Source organism: Pleuronectes platessa, chromosome 21, assembly GCF_947347685.1.
Source record: "Pleuronectes platessa chromosome 21, fPlePla1.1, whole genome shotgun sequence".
Classification (NCBI taxonomy): Eukaryota; Metazoa; Chordata; class Actinopteri; order Pleuronectiformes; family Pleuronectidae; genus Pleuronectes; species Pleuronectes platessa.
Genome location: NC_070646.1, coordinates 16,681,143 through 16,699,702, shown reverse-complemented (window position 1 = coordinate 16,699,702; position 18,560 = coordinate 16,681,143). Strand labels below are relative to the sequence as shown.

The 18,560-nt window shown below is 42.2% G+C and overlaps 1 protein-coding gene across 1 annotated transcript in view; it reads right to left on the bottom strand.

Annotated features, from left to right (window-relative positions):
* LOC128427319 (dynein axonemal heavy chain 9-like) overlaps nucleotides 1-18,560 on the bottom strand; it is a 117,959-nt gene that overhangs the window by 39,853 nt on the left and 59,546 nt on the right. The window contains exons 48-57 of the mRNA XM_053414405.1: nucleotides 14,862-15,023; nucleotides 13,752-13,948; nucleotides 12,099-12,261; nucleotides 11,323-11,446; nucleotides 9,819-9,961; nucleotides 7,929-8,090; nucleotides 7,431-7,664; nucleotides 1,668-1,748; nucleotides 926-1,105; nucleotides 167-397 (exon numbers count right to left, since the gene is read on the bottom strand). Of these exons, the coding sequence (XP_053270380.1) occupies nucleotides 167-397; nucleotides 926-1,105; nucleotides 1,668-1,748; nucleotides 7,431-7,664; nucleotides 7,929-8,090; nucleotides 9,819-9,961; nucleotides 11,323-11,446; nucleotides 12,099-12,261; nucleotides 13,752-13,948; nucleotides 14,862-15,023 (1,677 nt within the window). The remainder of the gene's footprint in view (nucleotides 1-166; nucleotides 398-925; nucleotides 1,106-1,667; nucleotides 1,749-7,430; nucleotides 7,665-7,928; nucleotides 8,091-9,818; nucleotides 9,962-11,322; nucleotides 11,447-12,098; nucleotides 12,262-13,751; nucleotides 13,949-14,861; nucleotides 15,024-18,560) is intronic.

The following is an 18,560-nucleotide window of genomic DNA, read 5'->3' as shown; positions in this document are numbered from 1 at the left end:
CTCTGGCTGTCATTTGGACACTCAGCACCCATAATGTGGTACCGTCATTGTAATCATGCCCATGCTATATTTATGACTTATTAGTTGAGCTTGCCCAGCAGCAGACATTGCACACTGCTCACTGTTATTATTGACTTAATGAATAAGGGCTAATTTAAACACTCACCTTGAGGTAGGGCTGAATAGCTTTAAGGCAAGTGCTTGGGATGTTCTCTTTGTCGAAGTTTTTGAGCGCGAGCAGGAACGCGTCCACCTTGGCCATCATCACCTTCGCAGCCTTCCAGCAGCGGTCCTTGGGAACTTTCCCACGAGGCGCCATCAGGACCATGACGGCTGCAGTGACATTCGTCACAGCGTCCACTGGAGAGCCGAATGACTTCAACTCTGTCAAGTTGTTCTGACATGGAAAAGAGAGGGAATATTGGATGGAAATTAAAGAGCTATAATCGAGTTTGAACAACTGCATGTCCCGGAAAAAAGGGAGGAAAGGGAAAGGATTAGAATAAAGAAAGAAGAACCTGTGCTGACTTTGAGAAGACGACAGAGAATACTAATTAGAGCTCTAAGCAGTGATTGAACTGTCGGTTCTGCTTGTTTGAGCAGAGAGCACCTTTTAAACAGAGGGTGTTTTCTAAAATCCCCTAGGCTGCTCATAAACCTACATGGGACGCAAAGATGAAGCGAAATTCTTGCAGAACATAGAGAAGACATTATTTTTGCAAAGACCCGGCTAAGTCCTGTGATTCAATAATCTTTTATACAGTTCAAAGCCTACGTGGACATAACTTATTCCACTGAAGCTGGGAAAACGAAATCGAACAAAGGAAAAAGAACACAAACCCTCTTAAACACAAACACATCTAGGAGAGAAAAGTATGATTGAGCAAATCAATAAGACACAGCCAGGGATGAGAGAGTAACTGACCTTATTGAGAGTGTTAAGGGCTTCCTGAGCAGCTAGGAGAGCTGGTTCTGCTTTGGCCAAGTCCTCCTCACAGTCTCTCTGTGTGCCGCTGACCTTCACAGCAATGGCTGCCACCTTTTCCTCTTCCTCATCGGCTATTGCTTTCTCCTTGGACACCTTCTCGGTTTCTACCCCGACAACCTATGGACAGAACATGGAATTTATTGATTGTTAATGGTGCAGGTTCAAACAGAGGCTCAGCTTTCAAAGCATGGACATATGATATGATGTGAAAAGTCATCCAGTTGTCAGTTTAGGACCAGGCTAATTCACATTTGCTGACAAAACCAGATCAGCAGCAAGAAAAGTTCAGCTTGACACAAATTTATACATGCAAATGTTTAGTCCTCTCAACTATCGGATCTATAGCTAAAGCTTAAACAGATCAGAGGCTTAAGTCCATGTTTCTCGGAATTTCTCATCTTGTACTGAGCAGTTTCTACATCAGACACCAGAAATCTATATATGGATTATCCAGACTGGCAGAGACATTTTTTGAAGGATTTTGTTCAAATGTAATATCAGGTTTTTGAGCAACAAAAGGGAACTTTGTTAGCAGAAGAAATCTCAGAGACAGATATGATGAAACCTGGACATATAAAACCAAACCTCAGGTCAGACTAGAGTCAGTGTAAGTGAGCAGAAGCCAACACTTTGACTGACAGTTTCTGCAGTGTTTCTAAGAGGGAGCACAGGGTCTTGCCTGAATCAGATTGTCAGCGTCCTCGTTCTTCTGCTTGAGTTCCACTTCTTGGGCTGCCAGCTTGGCCTTGAGGTCGTCCACCTATCAGAGAATGAGACATGGAGGCCAGCAGGTCAAGAAGATGTTATGGCTGATACTATAGCTGTGTGCTTAGATCAGGATGAATGAACTGTAGATCATTTACACTAGACCTGAAGGATAGAGTTTGCAAACGATTCTAAAAACACTTTTTTCCTGGATTATTTGGAAAAAATGGCCTTTGTTTATATAACATGTAATTGTATCTATTTAAAAGCAAAAGTTAACTGAAAATAAAAGCCAAGGGATCATCTAAGTAGTGGTGGTACTTATATCATTTTCAAGTACTATTGTTATATTTTTTACTTTTCTAATATTAGTGTTGACAATTTATGCTTTTTAATACTGAAACTTAAAAAGGGACTGTGAAACATTCAAATCTTTCTTTGTGTATGGTCTTGAATTGCAAAGAATGTGTGTATCATGGCCATTAATTAATTAATTACTATCATAATAAAGGCAGTTTTGAATGACTGATTATATCAGTTTAGGACTTTTTTGTGTTTTTCTCTACTTATTAACATTATTGTTATTATTGTTCGAGGTAAAACCTTTCTCTGTTTGTGTTGGTTTATTGCTGTTGTTGCTGCTGCTTAAATAGATTTTAGCTGGAAAGAGCAAGAAACATACAACTTGATTCAATAACTGGACATGATGTGCAAATGCTTCAAGAAACATGTGACCAAATTTGAAGTGCACCATGTTAGGCCTGAGCTCCATAATTCTACTATTGGGAAAGATTGATCCATAAACATGGCTGCTACAAACCAATCACCTATAATATAGTTGGTATACTTCTCAGTGTTTGGAACAGAAATTGCACTAATTTGTGCATATGCTCTGAGGACAAGCATTACACAATACATTAAGTAGTTGATTGATGAATGTGGGCATGGCCGGCTCATCAAATCGGATACGACTCCTTCCGTGAGCGGGAACAAGCTCCAGACATAAAACTTGGCACCATAACTGGGAAAAAAAATGCTAATGTCTTCCACATATGATTCTAATTGACCTGATGATGGCAAAATAATTAGCAGTCAGCGAAGTGAAGTTCTGAGTTCCATTGACTTCATCTGCAGTACATCTACAACTCAATAAGCTCTTCAAACAAGCTACTTAGACAAAAAATGGCCCCATGATGGAATCTTAGCTTCTTTACAGTAGAAACTACAGTTACGTGAAGGCTACTTCTTAGATTTCAACTGTACCAATACAAGTTTGGCATAAAGCATTATGGAATCTTCATAATTCTACATTATGTGGACAACATTGGTCTGAACAAATGGTCAACATCAGTCAAAAATCTCAACAAAGGATGGGACTCAGCAGAGAATTTCCCATGAGGGCTGCTGCACATTAGAGGATTTTCCACTCTTGACCAGTTTTAATAACCTGGGAGACCACAGACATAATGAGAGATTCAACCTATCTTACAATCTTCAAAACACACAAACTGGGTGATTTGGCCAGAACGTCGGACCACACACTTGCCTGGATTTAGCAGTGGTGATTGAAAGCATTACAGCCATCTTCTGAACTGGAGTGTGGAACAATCGCGTGATTAGACCTCAGAATAATAATAAACCTGGAGGAGGACCGACGTTGTGTGTTCTGTTTTGCAGCGAATATATCATTGTTTTAGTCAAAGCTGTACAAGTACACAACATTAATTTCTGTCGGAGCCAATTATATTATAATAAATTGTATTAATATATTAAAAACATGTTTGATATTTACGATTCGAGATCAGAGAGGCTCCGACTCAATCAGTAGCGTCAGGATTATTTTGTCACATGATCAGCCGAGAGTGACATCCAGTCGGGAACGCCCCCGTGTTGGTGGAAGGGGACAAATCGAGAGTTCAAAGTCACAGTGTCCTCACAAAATTTGTTTATGTTTTTCTTGAAGGTGATATCTTAAGATCAGTTTCAGAGACTACCTTCAAATTTGGTCCAATTATTCACTTTGACTCCAAAATGAACTGATCCGATTTTGGTGGTCAAAAGTCAAGGTCACGTAAGGTCACATTGTTGTGAACGTGATACATCAGGAATGCCTCAAAAGAAAATTCATTACATCTAGCACAAACATTAACTTTGACTCAATGATGACCTGTGTGCTAGATTTAATTAGATTAAACAGTGAGACCCAAGTGTGAAGCCTTAAAAATGCTTACTACTGCTTGTGGCCTTAATTTTAGTTTCATTGTTTGTGTTGTTGTATCCGATGAGTAATGCAATTGCTGATGAGCAAAACGGCAATTTAATTGAGCCCTAAACATCTTCTCAATCCTTCAAAGCAATAAAGAGGATTTTGTGGCTCAGGAACATCGAATAAATGAGCTTCACGAAGGATCTAAGGATATGACCTTCAATCCATTAGTTAAAAAAAAGTTAATCTGTCCAAGAAGATAAAGAGGCAGAAAAAGATGAATGGAGTGCATTTCGGGGGGGGAATGTTAAAAGATTTAGGTATCAAGAACAGCTATGAGCAAACACACACACACCCGCACGCCGCACACACAGTCACACACGCACAAATACATACACCAAGGACGGCCATAAAGATAAATTAAAGCTGTTACGAACTCCTCATAACTACCCGACAAATAGGGCTCTGCATTACCGTCCGACTCTGTCAAAACGTTGCACTGGGGAAATAAAAACAGACTGTTTCTCATGCTTGTCTTTCAGCTAATTAACAAACAGGAAATCAGGCCGCGGGGAAGACAGTTCTTTCGGGGTTGAGACGATTCAACGGAAAAGATTCAGTCGAACATTAGACGAGCACCAAGTGAGCCATCAACATGATGAATAGGCGGGGGGGAGACAGGAGGGGGAGGAGAGGGGGGAGAAGAGGGACAAACTAATTGGTGGGAGACATGGGTGAGATTCAATACATCTGGGCTCGTGTTTATCTACTGCAGATGGAAATCAACCAGGAAAACGTATCTATCTGCTCCTTGTCAGTCTTTATAAAGCAGCTGACTACTATAAACTACTACTAGTAATGCTACTGAAAGCAATACTAATGCTATTACTAGTATTACTACTACAAAGTACTACTACTGCTACTGGCACCACTACTAATGATACTACTTCTACTACTACTAATAGTTTATGTTACTACTTCTGCTACCACTAGAAATGCTACTTATTAGCTTTCACTTCTACAACCTCTAAACTTCTTTTTTCTACTACAACATATAAATTCCTAAATTACTACAACTATTTACTGCTACTATTACTATACCTACTTCATACTACTATCTCTGCAACTGCTTCATACCAGTATAACTACAATAGTCTAAAACCACGTTTATTATACCTGCTTAATATAACCATAATGCAGCTGCCTGCTACCTCCATTAAAACTACAACAGTCACTACTCACGTGACTAGTAATGCTAGTTTTGTGCTATTGTTAATACTATGTCTGTTGTTATCTTACCATAAGTATTCCTCAAATGTCTTACTACAACTACTACTGCTAGTGACTGTAGCTGGTAAACACACACTGTATTACCAGTGCTATACTATAATTAGTCTTACTACTACTGCCAACAAAACCTACACAACCATTAAAGTTATTGTCACTACCACTATTACCACTCTTTCTTCTAGTACTACCATCTCTACTACTACTATTATTAGTGTTACTGCTATGATTATAAATTCTAGTTTTTAATAATAGTGTTGTTATAATATCTTATAACAATAGTAGTGGTAATACTAGCACTACAAATACCCAAAAAAACTACTTTCTCAATTAATGTTAACGATTGTGCGGTTGTGGCAGTGCATTAAATGATACACACATTACTAGTCCAGACTGAAGCAGCCTCAGGTAGGACACAACCTCCAGAAAGTTAAAGAGGGAAAAAAACACATGGAACTAATGTGTCCTCTGGGGAGCAGATGACTCATACAGCATCTCTTACATTCTGCCCGACACACACACACACACATACACACGCACGCACCCACACACACAGATCTTTGCTTTAACCCTCCTGGTCCTTGTTTATCATGACCACAGCAGCCCCTGGTGAGCCATGGATCCTCTTGCACAGAATGTTAAATAACAGTACTTACAGTTGTGTGGCCATCAGTGTGGATGCACTTACAAACACTGGGTGCATTAATGGTGTCTTGCTGCTGTAAAGTGTGTGCTCTCTAATTAGAGGACTCCTCAATTACCATACACCTCCTCTCTCTCTGTGTGTGTGTGTGTGTGTGTGTGTGTGTGTGTGTGTGTGTGTGTTTCATTCCTACAGTAATGGGAATGCAGTGCAATGGGAAATGAGCACAGAACACCCTGACGTCACCTGCGTGTGAGAGGTGTTTATAAATGTGCGATTGTGTGCGGGTGGCAATGTGTGGGCATATTTATGCAAAGCAGTGGATAAGCATTGTAAGTAAGAGTAAAATTGTGTGTGTGGTTTTGCTTCGCTTGCACAGTGTACACCATTTATAATTAGGGCTGCTTCCCATACAGACCCAGTGTTGCATTATTCATGGCCCTTATCTGCAAACGTGTGTAGATAGTAAACATCTGAACCAATGGATTCAAGTGTAGATATTAGAGATGAAAACACAAAATGATGCGAATAAACATTTCACATAAAATAAAAAGGACAAAAGTCAAGCAGGTATTTTTCTGCTCTACATAAGTAGTATCTTTAAAACCTGACCTGGCTGCATACGGCATGGAAATGTTAAGCTTAAAGTTAACTGGAACCAAACAGCAAACCAGGGGCAAGGCAGGTGAGAATATAAGTGTAATGAAATAAGCAAAGGCAGGCTTGCAGTCTTTAGGCAGCCAAACAAAAAATTCTGCATATCCCAAAAACTCAAGAAGACAAGTAGTGTTGCAACAAAATTGCAACACTAGAATTGAATGGCAGCAAAAACAGAAGCACAAACCAGGTATGTAAACATTAGAACTGACAAAGGAGAGATAGAAGACAGAGACTAAGGCCTTGTCTACACAACCACAGATGTTTATCTGGACAGATTATTTCCCCTCAGTTAAAAAAGATCTCCGTCCACACAACCTTCTTTTTACAACATCACAAAGCGACTACAAATGTTCAAGGAAGTGCGCCAAGCCAGTAGGTGGCGAGAAAAGTTTACATCAATGATTCGCTAACTAACAGAGAATGTAATTGTGAGAATGCTGAATGAGTTTATGGTGTGAAGAGTGATACACAGTCTATTCTTTTTCTAAATCACAACAGTTGTACCACAGTCAAACTGCATGGCTACTTGATAGGGTCTAGTTGTGTTGTTCCTCAGATGTTTGCCCCATTGTCATGAGACGACTTTGCTATAAATTTACCAACTGAACCTTATTTGAGGTCAGTATCAATGAATAGTGCTTGAAAAACATAACAAATATCTTAAATTCATTGACATGAGCGCAAATTACCTCAGCTGATGAAGACCATAAGATACGATAGAAAGTTTGAAAGTTTTATAGTTTCATAGAACAGAAACAATTGTATATCCCCTTTAAAGATTACATGCAGCTTGGTTAAGTTTCTCTGTTTGTAGTGACTGAAGATACTTTTGTTTTAAGGAATTTAAATTAAAAAAAAACGGGATACTGAGCATGAAACCTTGGAAAAGAGAAACATACCGTATCTTTATCAAGTTTTAAATGGATGCTGATGTACTGTACCTGAGCTGAGGTGCTGTTGAGCTTCTGCAGGCCGTTCTCCAGCCTCTCCATATTGTTGGTGAGGAGCTTACTCTTCTGACCCAGCAGGCTGCGGTACAGATTGATCTGCTCCAGGAAAGACTTGGGCGTGGTGTAGTTGTAGCGCCGCTCATTGGCCAGGTACTCCTTGGATGTATGATTCACGCTCGTGTGCACGTACGCCATGAATTTACTGACTGAGTCCTTCACTTCAGGCTGTGGGAATTATAAGTTACAGAGCTGGTTACATACTGATTCACACTGAAAGCGGATGAATCTGCAGATTTAGTGGAAAAGCAATATCTCCTGAGGCTCAGGCTCTGAATTTAATTCATGGGTTTCCGGTCTTGCTCTTGAAATTAATATCACATTCATTGTGTCACTGTGCCTGACATTTGAAATTGTATTTTCAGGGCATGAACCTCATTTTTTGTGGGTGCTTCATGTCGGTGTCTGCATTAGAGTATGAGCTGCTCTCACCTCAATATTTTGCACTTCCTGTAGGAACCTGAAGCTGACCGACTCCAGCGCCTCCTGTGGCCACTCGTGGAACCAGTCGATTGCCGTGCAGTTCACCACTGCGGGGAACTTCCTGCCGCGAACCCTCAGTTTATTACCCACTGGAGAGAAACAGAGAGCCACCTGCAATACACACACACACACACACACACACACACACACACACACACAACAAGGTCAAACAGGATTGAGTGTGAAGTCTGACACAGCAGCAAGATTGAGATAATTTTCTTTCACAGTCAGACAGAGAAAATAATTCCTGCTCCGATCGGCACTTCTTGGTGGTCAAGAGGGAGAATGGAAAGTTCTGCATTAATTATTTGCAGCTCCATCATTAAGCAAATAAAGCCCCAGCGAGCATGTGGATTAAAAGTGTGTTGAGCTGTGGGTTCTGTCAGACTGATTTTCTCTGTTGGAGACTAACAGCTGGCTTGTTGAGAAGCTCGGCCAGATGCTCAGGAGCATTAGACTGAAGAGGCAAACACACAGAGGCCCAGCCAAAGAAACGACTGATGACAGAAACAACAAACAACTGAAGGAAACAACAATGATGCTTTACATTTCATGTTATATTTGTCGTACACACTGACTCACCTCGCTGCTATGATCAGGAGGGACTCTATGTGTCATCAACTAAACCATAAGGTTCAACTTCTCATAACTGGTTTATTACTTCTTTTAGTCTGTTTATACAAAACCATGGAAACTTGTGGTAGAGGTTGAATGCAGTGCCACATGAGCTGCGGGGCCCACCGGAGTCTGTAAATTTATTATGAAATCCACTAGGATATGTATAAATTCTGCATGACTGATGCATCACGTGATTTGTTCAAAATAGATTGTGGGTATTTAAGATGATCAGAAATCTGAGGCTAAATCCATTCTACTCAATCAATCAACTGCAGCGTGTGGAACTCTGCTTCAGTTAAACCGAGTATTCACACTCCTCTGGAGTCATAGAGCCACTGAAATAGACACGTTTTCGTCTGGTCGGGCAGAGACGGACATGTTTGGGAACATCGGCTTACCCATTAGGCTGTATTCAGTCACCCCGTAGCCTTCCCTGATTGGTCAGGGTCCTATCACGTGACCCCTGTCACAGATAATAATGTGACAATGCTGTTCATGTTTTGGGAAAAAGGTGCTCGTCAAGCAGAGCTACAGGCAGTGACAGACACCTCAGCAAATTTGATGCAAACTTTCTGAGTGAGAATGACTCTTTGACGAGCGGCTCTTTCCATCCAGACAAACTCATTTTGAAACAAGGAGAGAAATCCACTCTTTTCAAACCCGTGCCCATGGGACTGTCTTCCTCATTTGTTCACTCTCCAACCCAGCGAGGCTTGAGCTGGGAGCCAGGCAGGAGTGGAGGATGTGGGCGGTGGTGTTGTGGGCGTGCACACTGTAATAATGACAGGATAAGCAACCCCATGGAATCCCTCATCTCCCAAGGGGAAACAAAGTGTCTGCACGTTGGTGGAATTATCTGAAACTAAGCGGCAGCTATTGTGCTTGTGATTTATATTCATGGCGTCCACCGCTTGCCGATGCATTCAGGTTCATCTGAGAATGTCAAAATAGAAAATTGTCTAGGGGGAGACTTCATCATAAACCAGGTGTTTATCGAAGTCTGAGGGTTGTTTTATTTCGAGATGGTAAATGAGAGTGTGAGGCAGCATGCCACTGCTGTATTAAGACAGGAGGGAGAGCAAATTCAGACGCAGTTCTACGAGAGAGATTAATGTCAAACTTTGCCCCCAAGGTAAACCACTGAGAACGACTCTTTCTGCATGAATGGTTGTGGAATTCAAAGTAACAGAAACAGCTTTTTGTCCTGTACTTGAGTTTCACCTTGAGTTGTCGTCGAACGCGGTCGATGAAGAACTTCCAGCAGTTTTCCCTCGTATCCACCACTCCAGAGGCGCTGACCTCTGGCCTCACGCAGCTAATGATGTTCTCCACCTCGTCGTCTGGGAACAGGTCAGGAATCTCTCCTTTAAGGGATAAAATGATTCACATTACCGGCGGGAAGACAAGGAAGACTGAAGGCAGATGTTTTCTGTTAAAAAGCTAAACTTCAAACTTGAGAGAACTCTGTGAAACTTTCTTATCGTGTCATGATCTGAACTGACACTGAGACTCAGATCTAGGTGTGTTAACAGAGCTGGGGGCTGCAGGAGTTCATACAGAGGACTTATGCTAATGCAAGGATCCGCTGTAAGTAACAGCCTCGCAGCAGCAGAGACGAGCAGAGCACGGAACGTGAACGTCGACTCCCTACAGCTCCTAAAATAGTCAGTGCCCCGAGTTCAGGTGTTTCTACCTAAGTGTCCCCTTCTTTCACACTTCCTTAATTTTGTGTTGCTTCTGATCAGCACAAAGCCCCTCTGGGTTGTTCAGACCTGCTCTGGTGTGAGATTAGGGCAGAAAATAAGCCACAAGCCAAAGTGAAAGCCAGCCTGACATTCAGACTGAATAGCCATGTCATTTCACATCATTACTCACAGTTCACAGAGTAAACCGCCCTCACAATGACATTTTTCTTAGAATCTGTAGGAGCAGTTCCTGGGATGAGCTAATGCTTTCCATGACAATCAAAGATATATTACATTGTGAGTGATGATACAGTCAAATTACAATAATTTCTGGGGAAAGATGTCAACTTTCTTAAATTAACCGATGTAATTTCCAATAGTTTGGTTGCTGGATCAACCAGTCGTCAATGAGCACAATATCTAAAAGAAATTCTGATCACTGTATATTACAGCTACATCAATATCAATGATATGTTTAATATGCATCACAATTCTAACTATGTGTTGAATTTGTTATACATTTACACGGTATGTGTATGATGTTGAAGGATTCTTTTGTTTCCTCCGTCAGAAAGGAGAAAGTGTTTCTCATGACTTCAACTTCTATTTTTATTTATGGAGGAAAAATTGTGCTTTGTCTTACTATTCAATCTTTAAAATAAAACTTGGATGTAATGTTCTAATGTTGTTGTTCTACTTGCTGCTTTTGACATAAACCATCTTTCCCAATACTACCAGAAATGATTTAGTACATTTATTTTTGTAAACTAACGACCAAATGATTCCTTTGCTAAGATTGGTACACAGAGAATCATTTATCCTCATATTTCATTATGCTTCACTATGTGTTGTACTCATTGAATGTAGAGTATAAATCTACATGTGGCTCTCAGCCGTGCCTGCAATCCCTCACAATGATGTGTTTGGTTGATGAGTGAAGCCGTAGAAGCGGCACCGCAGTGATTTGTTGCTGAGGCGAAGCAAAAGCATTTCTCTGTTGCAAAACATGACATGCAGTAATTAGCCGAGCCTGCTGTTACCTGATGCCAGCAGATCGTTGATCAGAACCAGGAACTTCTCGTCTGCCACTTGGGCATCAGTCATTAGGAACACGGTGCCAATATTCTTCACGCCAGCTTTCATGTAAAGGGCTGCCAGGTCACACTGGGAGATAGGGAGAGAGAAAGAGACATGGAGTGGGAGGGGGACACACAGAATGAGACCAGGCTGTTAGCGGCCTAACGCAGTGGTCAATGGCTGAGACCTGAATAACTGACCACATTCACATAGACATCAATATTCATATATTTACCTGAATAAGACAGAACAGTGTGAATATGACACTGCCATGTAGACAGCCTGTTCTCATAACCTCAACCTATGTGAGGTCATACTCTAAATAAGCAATAATTGAATTATGACATTGCATTATTACATCTGATTGGAGTTTCCCCAGCATTTCACAATATCAACCTGAGCAGCAGTTACCACCTGCTTCACGTCACAGTGATACTCTGCTCTGTAACATGTAAATGGTGATTTGAATGGGAAACTCTTCTTGCAACTATAGCTGAAATAATGTTGCCTGTATAAACGTAGTCAGTGTGAGGACACCATGTGGATTCTCCCACTGTGTTGACATACTGTCGGGTTATGCCTGTCTTTGCCTCAGACATCACCATGTATACGTTTGAACCTCACCTGGTTGATCTGTATGCATGTTAGAAACTTGTTAAGACTCAATATGAGACAAACAGACCAGCGCTGATGGATGTTTGTGCAGAGAAGTAAGTTTGCTGTGTTACTCTCCTCATACCTTCAGGTCAGGGATGCCGTAGCCTTTCTTCAAGGTGATCTGGAAAAACTCCAGATTGGAGATGAAGGCAGCCAGTCGGGTCAGACTCTGCTTGCCACTGCCGCCCACTCCGACCAGCAGCGCATTACCCCGTGGAGACTCCAGGATTCGGTTGATGCGGCAGCTACATGTGGAGGTGCAGACAGTCGGGGGAGGGAGGAAGGACAGATATGAAGACAATGTGAAGACAACTGACTCATAATACAAACACACAGGTTGCCTTTGCCTCCCGCTCTCAGCTCTCGTACTGCGAGTCACCCCCGCCCTCATCACTCTGTTTCATTAAGCTGTGCCACAATGAAATGTGTTACAGATTGGACTCAGTTGTAGTGGACTCCTGAGAATCTCTGTGTCTTACTTATAACGAGATGATGTCTCTTCATTGTGAATAGGGGAAATGACTTCTGTTTCGCTTTGTTGTAGCTTCATTCTAAAAGAAATACACCAACACACTTCAACTGCTGTCACTGCTCACACACCAAAATATTCTACCCATTAAACGACGAGAACCGACCTGCGCCTGCATCTGCCGTTGACTCTTTGTCTCAAATGTCAACAATTTAAAACAAATAACTGCTGATCAGCAAACAGCTAAAAGGAGTGGTTTTTATCATGAGACTTGCGGTTGATAATATGGAGAATAAATATTGGCCGCTGAATTCAGGTTTCTGTTTAAAATGTCAAGAAAGCACATTTTACCTGAAGTCTGTCTCCTTCCCTTTTTAAAGAAACTAGAATCACCCATTCAACACAATACATCATTAATGTTATTAGAGCTGCTACAAGATTTCAGTTCATGTTTACATGACTCGAGGAATAAGGGAGGCATTATTCTATCATATATCAACAAAGCCCAAAGCCTACAATGTGTAAGTCTGTCTGTCGATAGCAGTTTCCCTATTCTGAATGCTGATTTCAGCTTAAACCCCCTAATAAAGATGCAAATCTTTAAAATCTGCTCACAAATATAGACTTTCATTTTCAGCAATTTCCTGAAACAGCTTGAAACTGTAGTTTTTAGCAAAAGTTACTCAAACATGAGCCAACTGTGTATTTTTTAGGTTCGATTTTCACATTTTTGGGGGTCTCTTGAGTATTTGCATGGTATGTGTATGTGGGACCAAATGAAAGTAAACTACAGCGTGTGTGTTCATGGTTATGTATGAACATCTGGAACATTAAAGTGGTTTTAACTGTGCAAAATCTCCTGAAATAATCAGTTGCTGTGGACATTCTCCAGACTTTCTCCTGCCAGGCCCCTGGTAAATCTGTCTGAATGAGCCCAGGTGAGAAAACAGCCGGAGATTATCAGGACAATTCACTGTAGGCGTGTGGGATCGTTGATGATCAAAACAGTTTCTCAACTTTTTACACTGAACCTCTTCTCTAACTTTTGGTTAGGCCGTCATGATGTACTGTCACTGCTTGGTGTTTTACTGATTTCCCTGTGTCTGCTTTTGACAGTCTGCAAATGGAACTGTTAGACCTAAATCACCTGGGAAGCCATTTGCTTTTCTTTTTAGACAATAAAGAACCTGACCAAAACACTTTTTCTTCACTCCTTCTGTAGTCTGCCCCCACAGTCCCAGAGGGGGTTGCAACACTTCCACTTACATGTGAGCCATGGCATCCTCAAACAGCACCAGGTTTAGGGTGGCATTGACCTCGTTGTAGGCGTCCAGCACTTCGAGCAGGGTTTTGTTGAGGCTGCTCCAGGACTCTGCAGCCAGGTACTTGGGCTCCCCCAGCCCACTGGCAAAGTGGCAGTACAGGTTCATCTCCTTGACCTCCGCCAGAGTCTCGTCTATTTCCTAAGGGGGGGATACACACATAAGCACACACATATTTGAGTGGTAAATATTCAAATACACATGCTACCCCTGTCAGCATAACATTAGTGTTAAGCTTAAACAGTCTGGACAGGGACACAGCTGAATATCACAGCTGCGCACAGGGTGACCTAGTTCATTTTCACCCGGGCAACTATATGGCCACAAATGATTTCACTGGAGAGATTTTGTGTTTCCCTAAAGGATGCCTGCACCCTCTGTAAACTTTCACTGGCATAGAGCTGCAGGAGCTGTGATGAATGAGGCATTTTTGTACAGATTCACATATAATTCATGATCTGTTGCAGTCTTCATTTTCATAGGAGCACGTTCTTACAGCTCTATGTCTCTAAAGATATTATTGTTTGTGTGTAAAAATAGCTGGAAAACATGCTGCAAACTGTTCTGTGGCACAAATTGTCATAAGTTTGCAGAAGGTGTGAGCTTTAAATAATATATTGTAGAGAGGGTAGGATTATTTTCCTCCTCCTTCTATTTCTGTGGGTGTCTGTAAACATAGACTTGTCAGGCTCTTCATTGTGCCATGACTAGTGTGCATGCAATAGAGCCAGAGAGGGTAGTGAGGGGAGCAGTGGGCAGAAAACCATTAAAATGTTTTCCAATTTGCTGGGTTGACAGCACACACCCTGACAGCCAGGCCCCCATACCATACTGATTAATATTCTCACTAACCCTCTCCTGGCCCTCCGTCTCATCAGCCCCCTACCACACTAAAACACATTCTGTCTTTTCTCCTCTGCTCCTTCTCCTCGCTGTGTTGACCACTGATGTCGAGGTCCAGACACAGAGCAGGCAGCCTAATGATTTCCTCCACCTCCTCTCCCTGCTCCCTCCACCTTGTCTTACCCGGCAGAACTTTGTCAAAAACTCTTACCTCGTAGAACTTTTTCACTGTGTCCACCTGCAGCTTATCGAAGACCTCGAAGTCATGCTCCTCCACCAGCTTGTCTCTGTAGACCCGGCTGCACTCGTGCAGGTAGATTTTCAGCAGGTCCGGAGGGGCTTTTAGACACTCGCTGGTACAGAAGAGAATGCCCTGGGCAGAGATGGGAGAGAGCAAAGCTTAGAGTTTCATTCCAGAAGCTGATTTGGCCCATTTACACTAAAACGAGGAGGGAAATACAGCTCAGTCACTCAGAGTAAATCAATGGATATTGAGTGGGCAAGCTGTTAGTCAGAGAAACTCAGAAAATAACGGCAGAGCTTTCCTTTCATCTCACTGTCTCAGAAGTGTTGCCGCATGTGGTTACAAGTTCTGTGGGCAGGTGTTGGATGGAAGAAATGAATTATGAAAAATCAAGGAATGGGGTTGCATGTGGCTGCAGTGCTTTCAAAGAGGGTTTAGTTATTTCAGTCTACCAGTATGTCTGGAAATGATTCCCTTTTTACTATATATTTGAAGTCTGCTATTTTTTGAGTGTCCATATTCTGCATTTGTGATTGCAAATGTGAATGTTAAGCTGATATAAGGCTCTGAAAAAAGACCCACTATCATGAAAACGTAGCATCAATAACATTGACCCTATTTTAGTCTCAGAAATATCAGTAACACCTTATAATGATCAAGTAAAATGATGATTCATCAGTGTTTATAATGTGGGTTTACTGCTCACTATAGAGTAAATTACAGGGTGTGTTGCATGAAGAAAAGTCAATGACTCATTCCACAATTGTAGCTGATTGAGGCAACACACTTACCTAAGTCAGTATGCTAATATGCACACAATGACAACTTTGCTATGTTGATGTTTAGTGAGCTTTCAGGGGCCAGGGTCTAACACACCAGACAGGATCCCAGGTGCAGGATCTGTAAAGATGCCCCTGACACAGCCCAGCACATAACAGCAGAGTGTGAGATGCAGGCAAGGACGGCATAGACGGAACACAATAACCATGGATTGCATATGGAAGAGGAACATCTGTGGTAAGAATGGGAGCTGGAGGTCCCAAGGTCAAAATGGAAAAAAAAGATCCTGTGGGACCCCCATATCCAGACAGATTACTACTACTACTACTCATCCTAATTGAAAACAACAGAAATCCAGGGAATCAATACACTGAGCAGATGAGTGTTTAGTGGATGATTGATGATTAACATGTCTCCACTGGAGGCTTGTAATGTATATGTTTCCCACACGGCCATTCCCACCAAGAAGAGCAGAATGGACGGTGCCCCTCTAGGCACCTCACATAACAGGTGTGGTAGAGGACGAGAAAGAGGACGAGGGGACGCCCGGGAACTTGTTTCCCTCTGCACATTGTCCCCCAGGAGGCTGAGCTAGGCAAACAGATGTTGTGTGTTTCCAGCCCCAGAACTTATTCTAATCAACAGAATCCTCTCTGGGGGTAAAGCCAGCTGAATCTGATCTGCCTTCATATCTGAGCCCACTGAATGTGACAATTGGCTGCTAGAGCCACTGTGTAATGGTGCAGATAGGGGAGGTGTGCTGTGTGTTGATTTGTGTGCATGTGTACTGAGCCAGAATTATCACCACTTTTCTGAGTCTACAAAAGTCAAGATGTTTTCTTTTCCACACATGTGTGAATGAAATAATCCTTTGACTTTTAATTGATCTCCTTTTCTACTCCATTTCATTGCTTAATGATGACAATCATGACATCACTGTGTGTAAAAGTGTGCCTGAGCAAAGCAAAACACCATATGGCAACTCCTCATGGCCGTCATACTCGAGTCTATAGCTGTGCATCGTACCAATCAAACAAACAGCAAAGCGCTAACAAACTGAGGAACTTTGTTTTCCTTCTATCCAGCTGACTTTCTCTCCCTGATTCTTCATCGCTTTGCTCCACTCAGATGAGAGGGATTAGAGAGTTCTGTGTGCCGGCATGTATCTGTCTGTGCACGCTTTCCCTGTAGCCTGACAGCTGCTCTGAGCCCCAAACACTACTTCCCCCCCTAACTAATGCACCCAGCTGACTATCCACGAAACATCATACAGACATATTGTGCAGTCAGTACAGTTCTGCTTCAGAGTCACTCTGCAACGTGACTCTCATGTACTCTGTTTCTCTCTCTTTGCCTTTACTCTGTCCACATCCCCCCATCCTCTCACTTGCCTCTTGAGCTTCAAGGAGCTCATTTAGGCTGACGTGGAGAAGACAGGCCGGCAGAAATGCCTGCTGGTCATGGCAGAGAATGAACCCTGGCAAACAGAGCTCTTTGACAATGCTCCGGGTCGGATGTGAAAGTGTTTGTCTTGCACTTAAAGCAGAATTTGGCTACAGTACTTGACTTATAGTTTGTCTAATCTAACATCCACAGGGTGTTCGCCCCAGTGTTTCATGGAGACAGTCTGAAGCAGAAGACCCAGTGAGAAGGTAAGTGCTCAGGGACAAAGTGGGAAAAAGTGTTGAAAAAAAAGGAGGAGGATAATTTAGCTCCACTCATATTTCAACATAAATGCCGTAACCTGAGTATTTTGTCAGCAAATAACATAAGCAATATTTTCATAAAGATGCATCCTTGAGCGTTGTCTGGACCAGCTTCTCTTGTCACATTTAAAAACACCTTTTCAACACACAGAGTCTCTGAGCTCATCTTTCTGCCTCATTAGAGATGATCATAACGAGACGGTTACCTCTGGCTACATCTCTCAGCTCCAAAGATTTGAAAAACAAAGTGAATCACAAAGAGTCCCCCAATTATTTCCGCTGAGGTAAACATCTGAAACCTCCAGCCAGAAAACGCTGAGTGACAATTAGGCCTTGTGCTCGATATTAAAGAAATCGTCTGTACAGTCGCTGCAAATACTTTCCAACTTCTGAAGGTGTTAAAGCGCAGAGGTGTGGAGGGGGAATTACAGCAGAGACAGATCTGTGAGCTGCAAGTTCTGCTCACCTCCACCGGTCGTGCCAGGAGATGTCGGGCAGAAAGAGTTAGACAGGAAACTTCAAACGAGCTCCAGGAGTCCCTTTCTGACGTCCTTTACAAACTCTCTAGAGGAACAGCGATCAAAACTTTCACACTGTTCCCTCTGAGTGGCCATTGGATATCCAGTTGCACTATGCAGAATGACTTTGACACACGGGCAGAAAGGTCTATTCTAAAGCTGGCCTCACAGTGCCACAGTGGGGCTAAACTCTCCCCTCGCTGCTTCAAGGCAGTGTTTTGTGTGATCAAAGTTCTAAAAGGTAAGTCTTGGGGTCATCAGGGCTTGCGCTTTGGGGGGGGGGTAATTATGCTGAATCCCAAAGTACAGGAGGCCTATACCTGGTACAAAGAAGCTCATTATAATGGCCAAAACCCAGTCGTCATAAAGGAAAGACTCTGGTGAAAACAAAATGCTTGCTGGATGGTCTCACACCGTCTGAAATCCCCCTTTTAAACTGCAGAAAATGATCTCATCATCACTCCCATATTATTCAGTGACTTGTAAAACTATGCAGAGTTTGAACTTCTATCGCAAATAGTTGGTTGGAGAAAAAACTGCCGTAAGCAGCTAGACACTTTAAATTACTTCTAGCTTAGTCCAACTTTCTGTGTAGAGTGATTTTTTGATATCACTTTTTACAGGGTTGTTTAAAAGAATCGTTTCCTTTTAAGGGACTAATA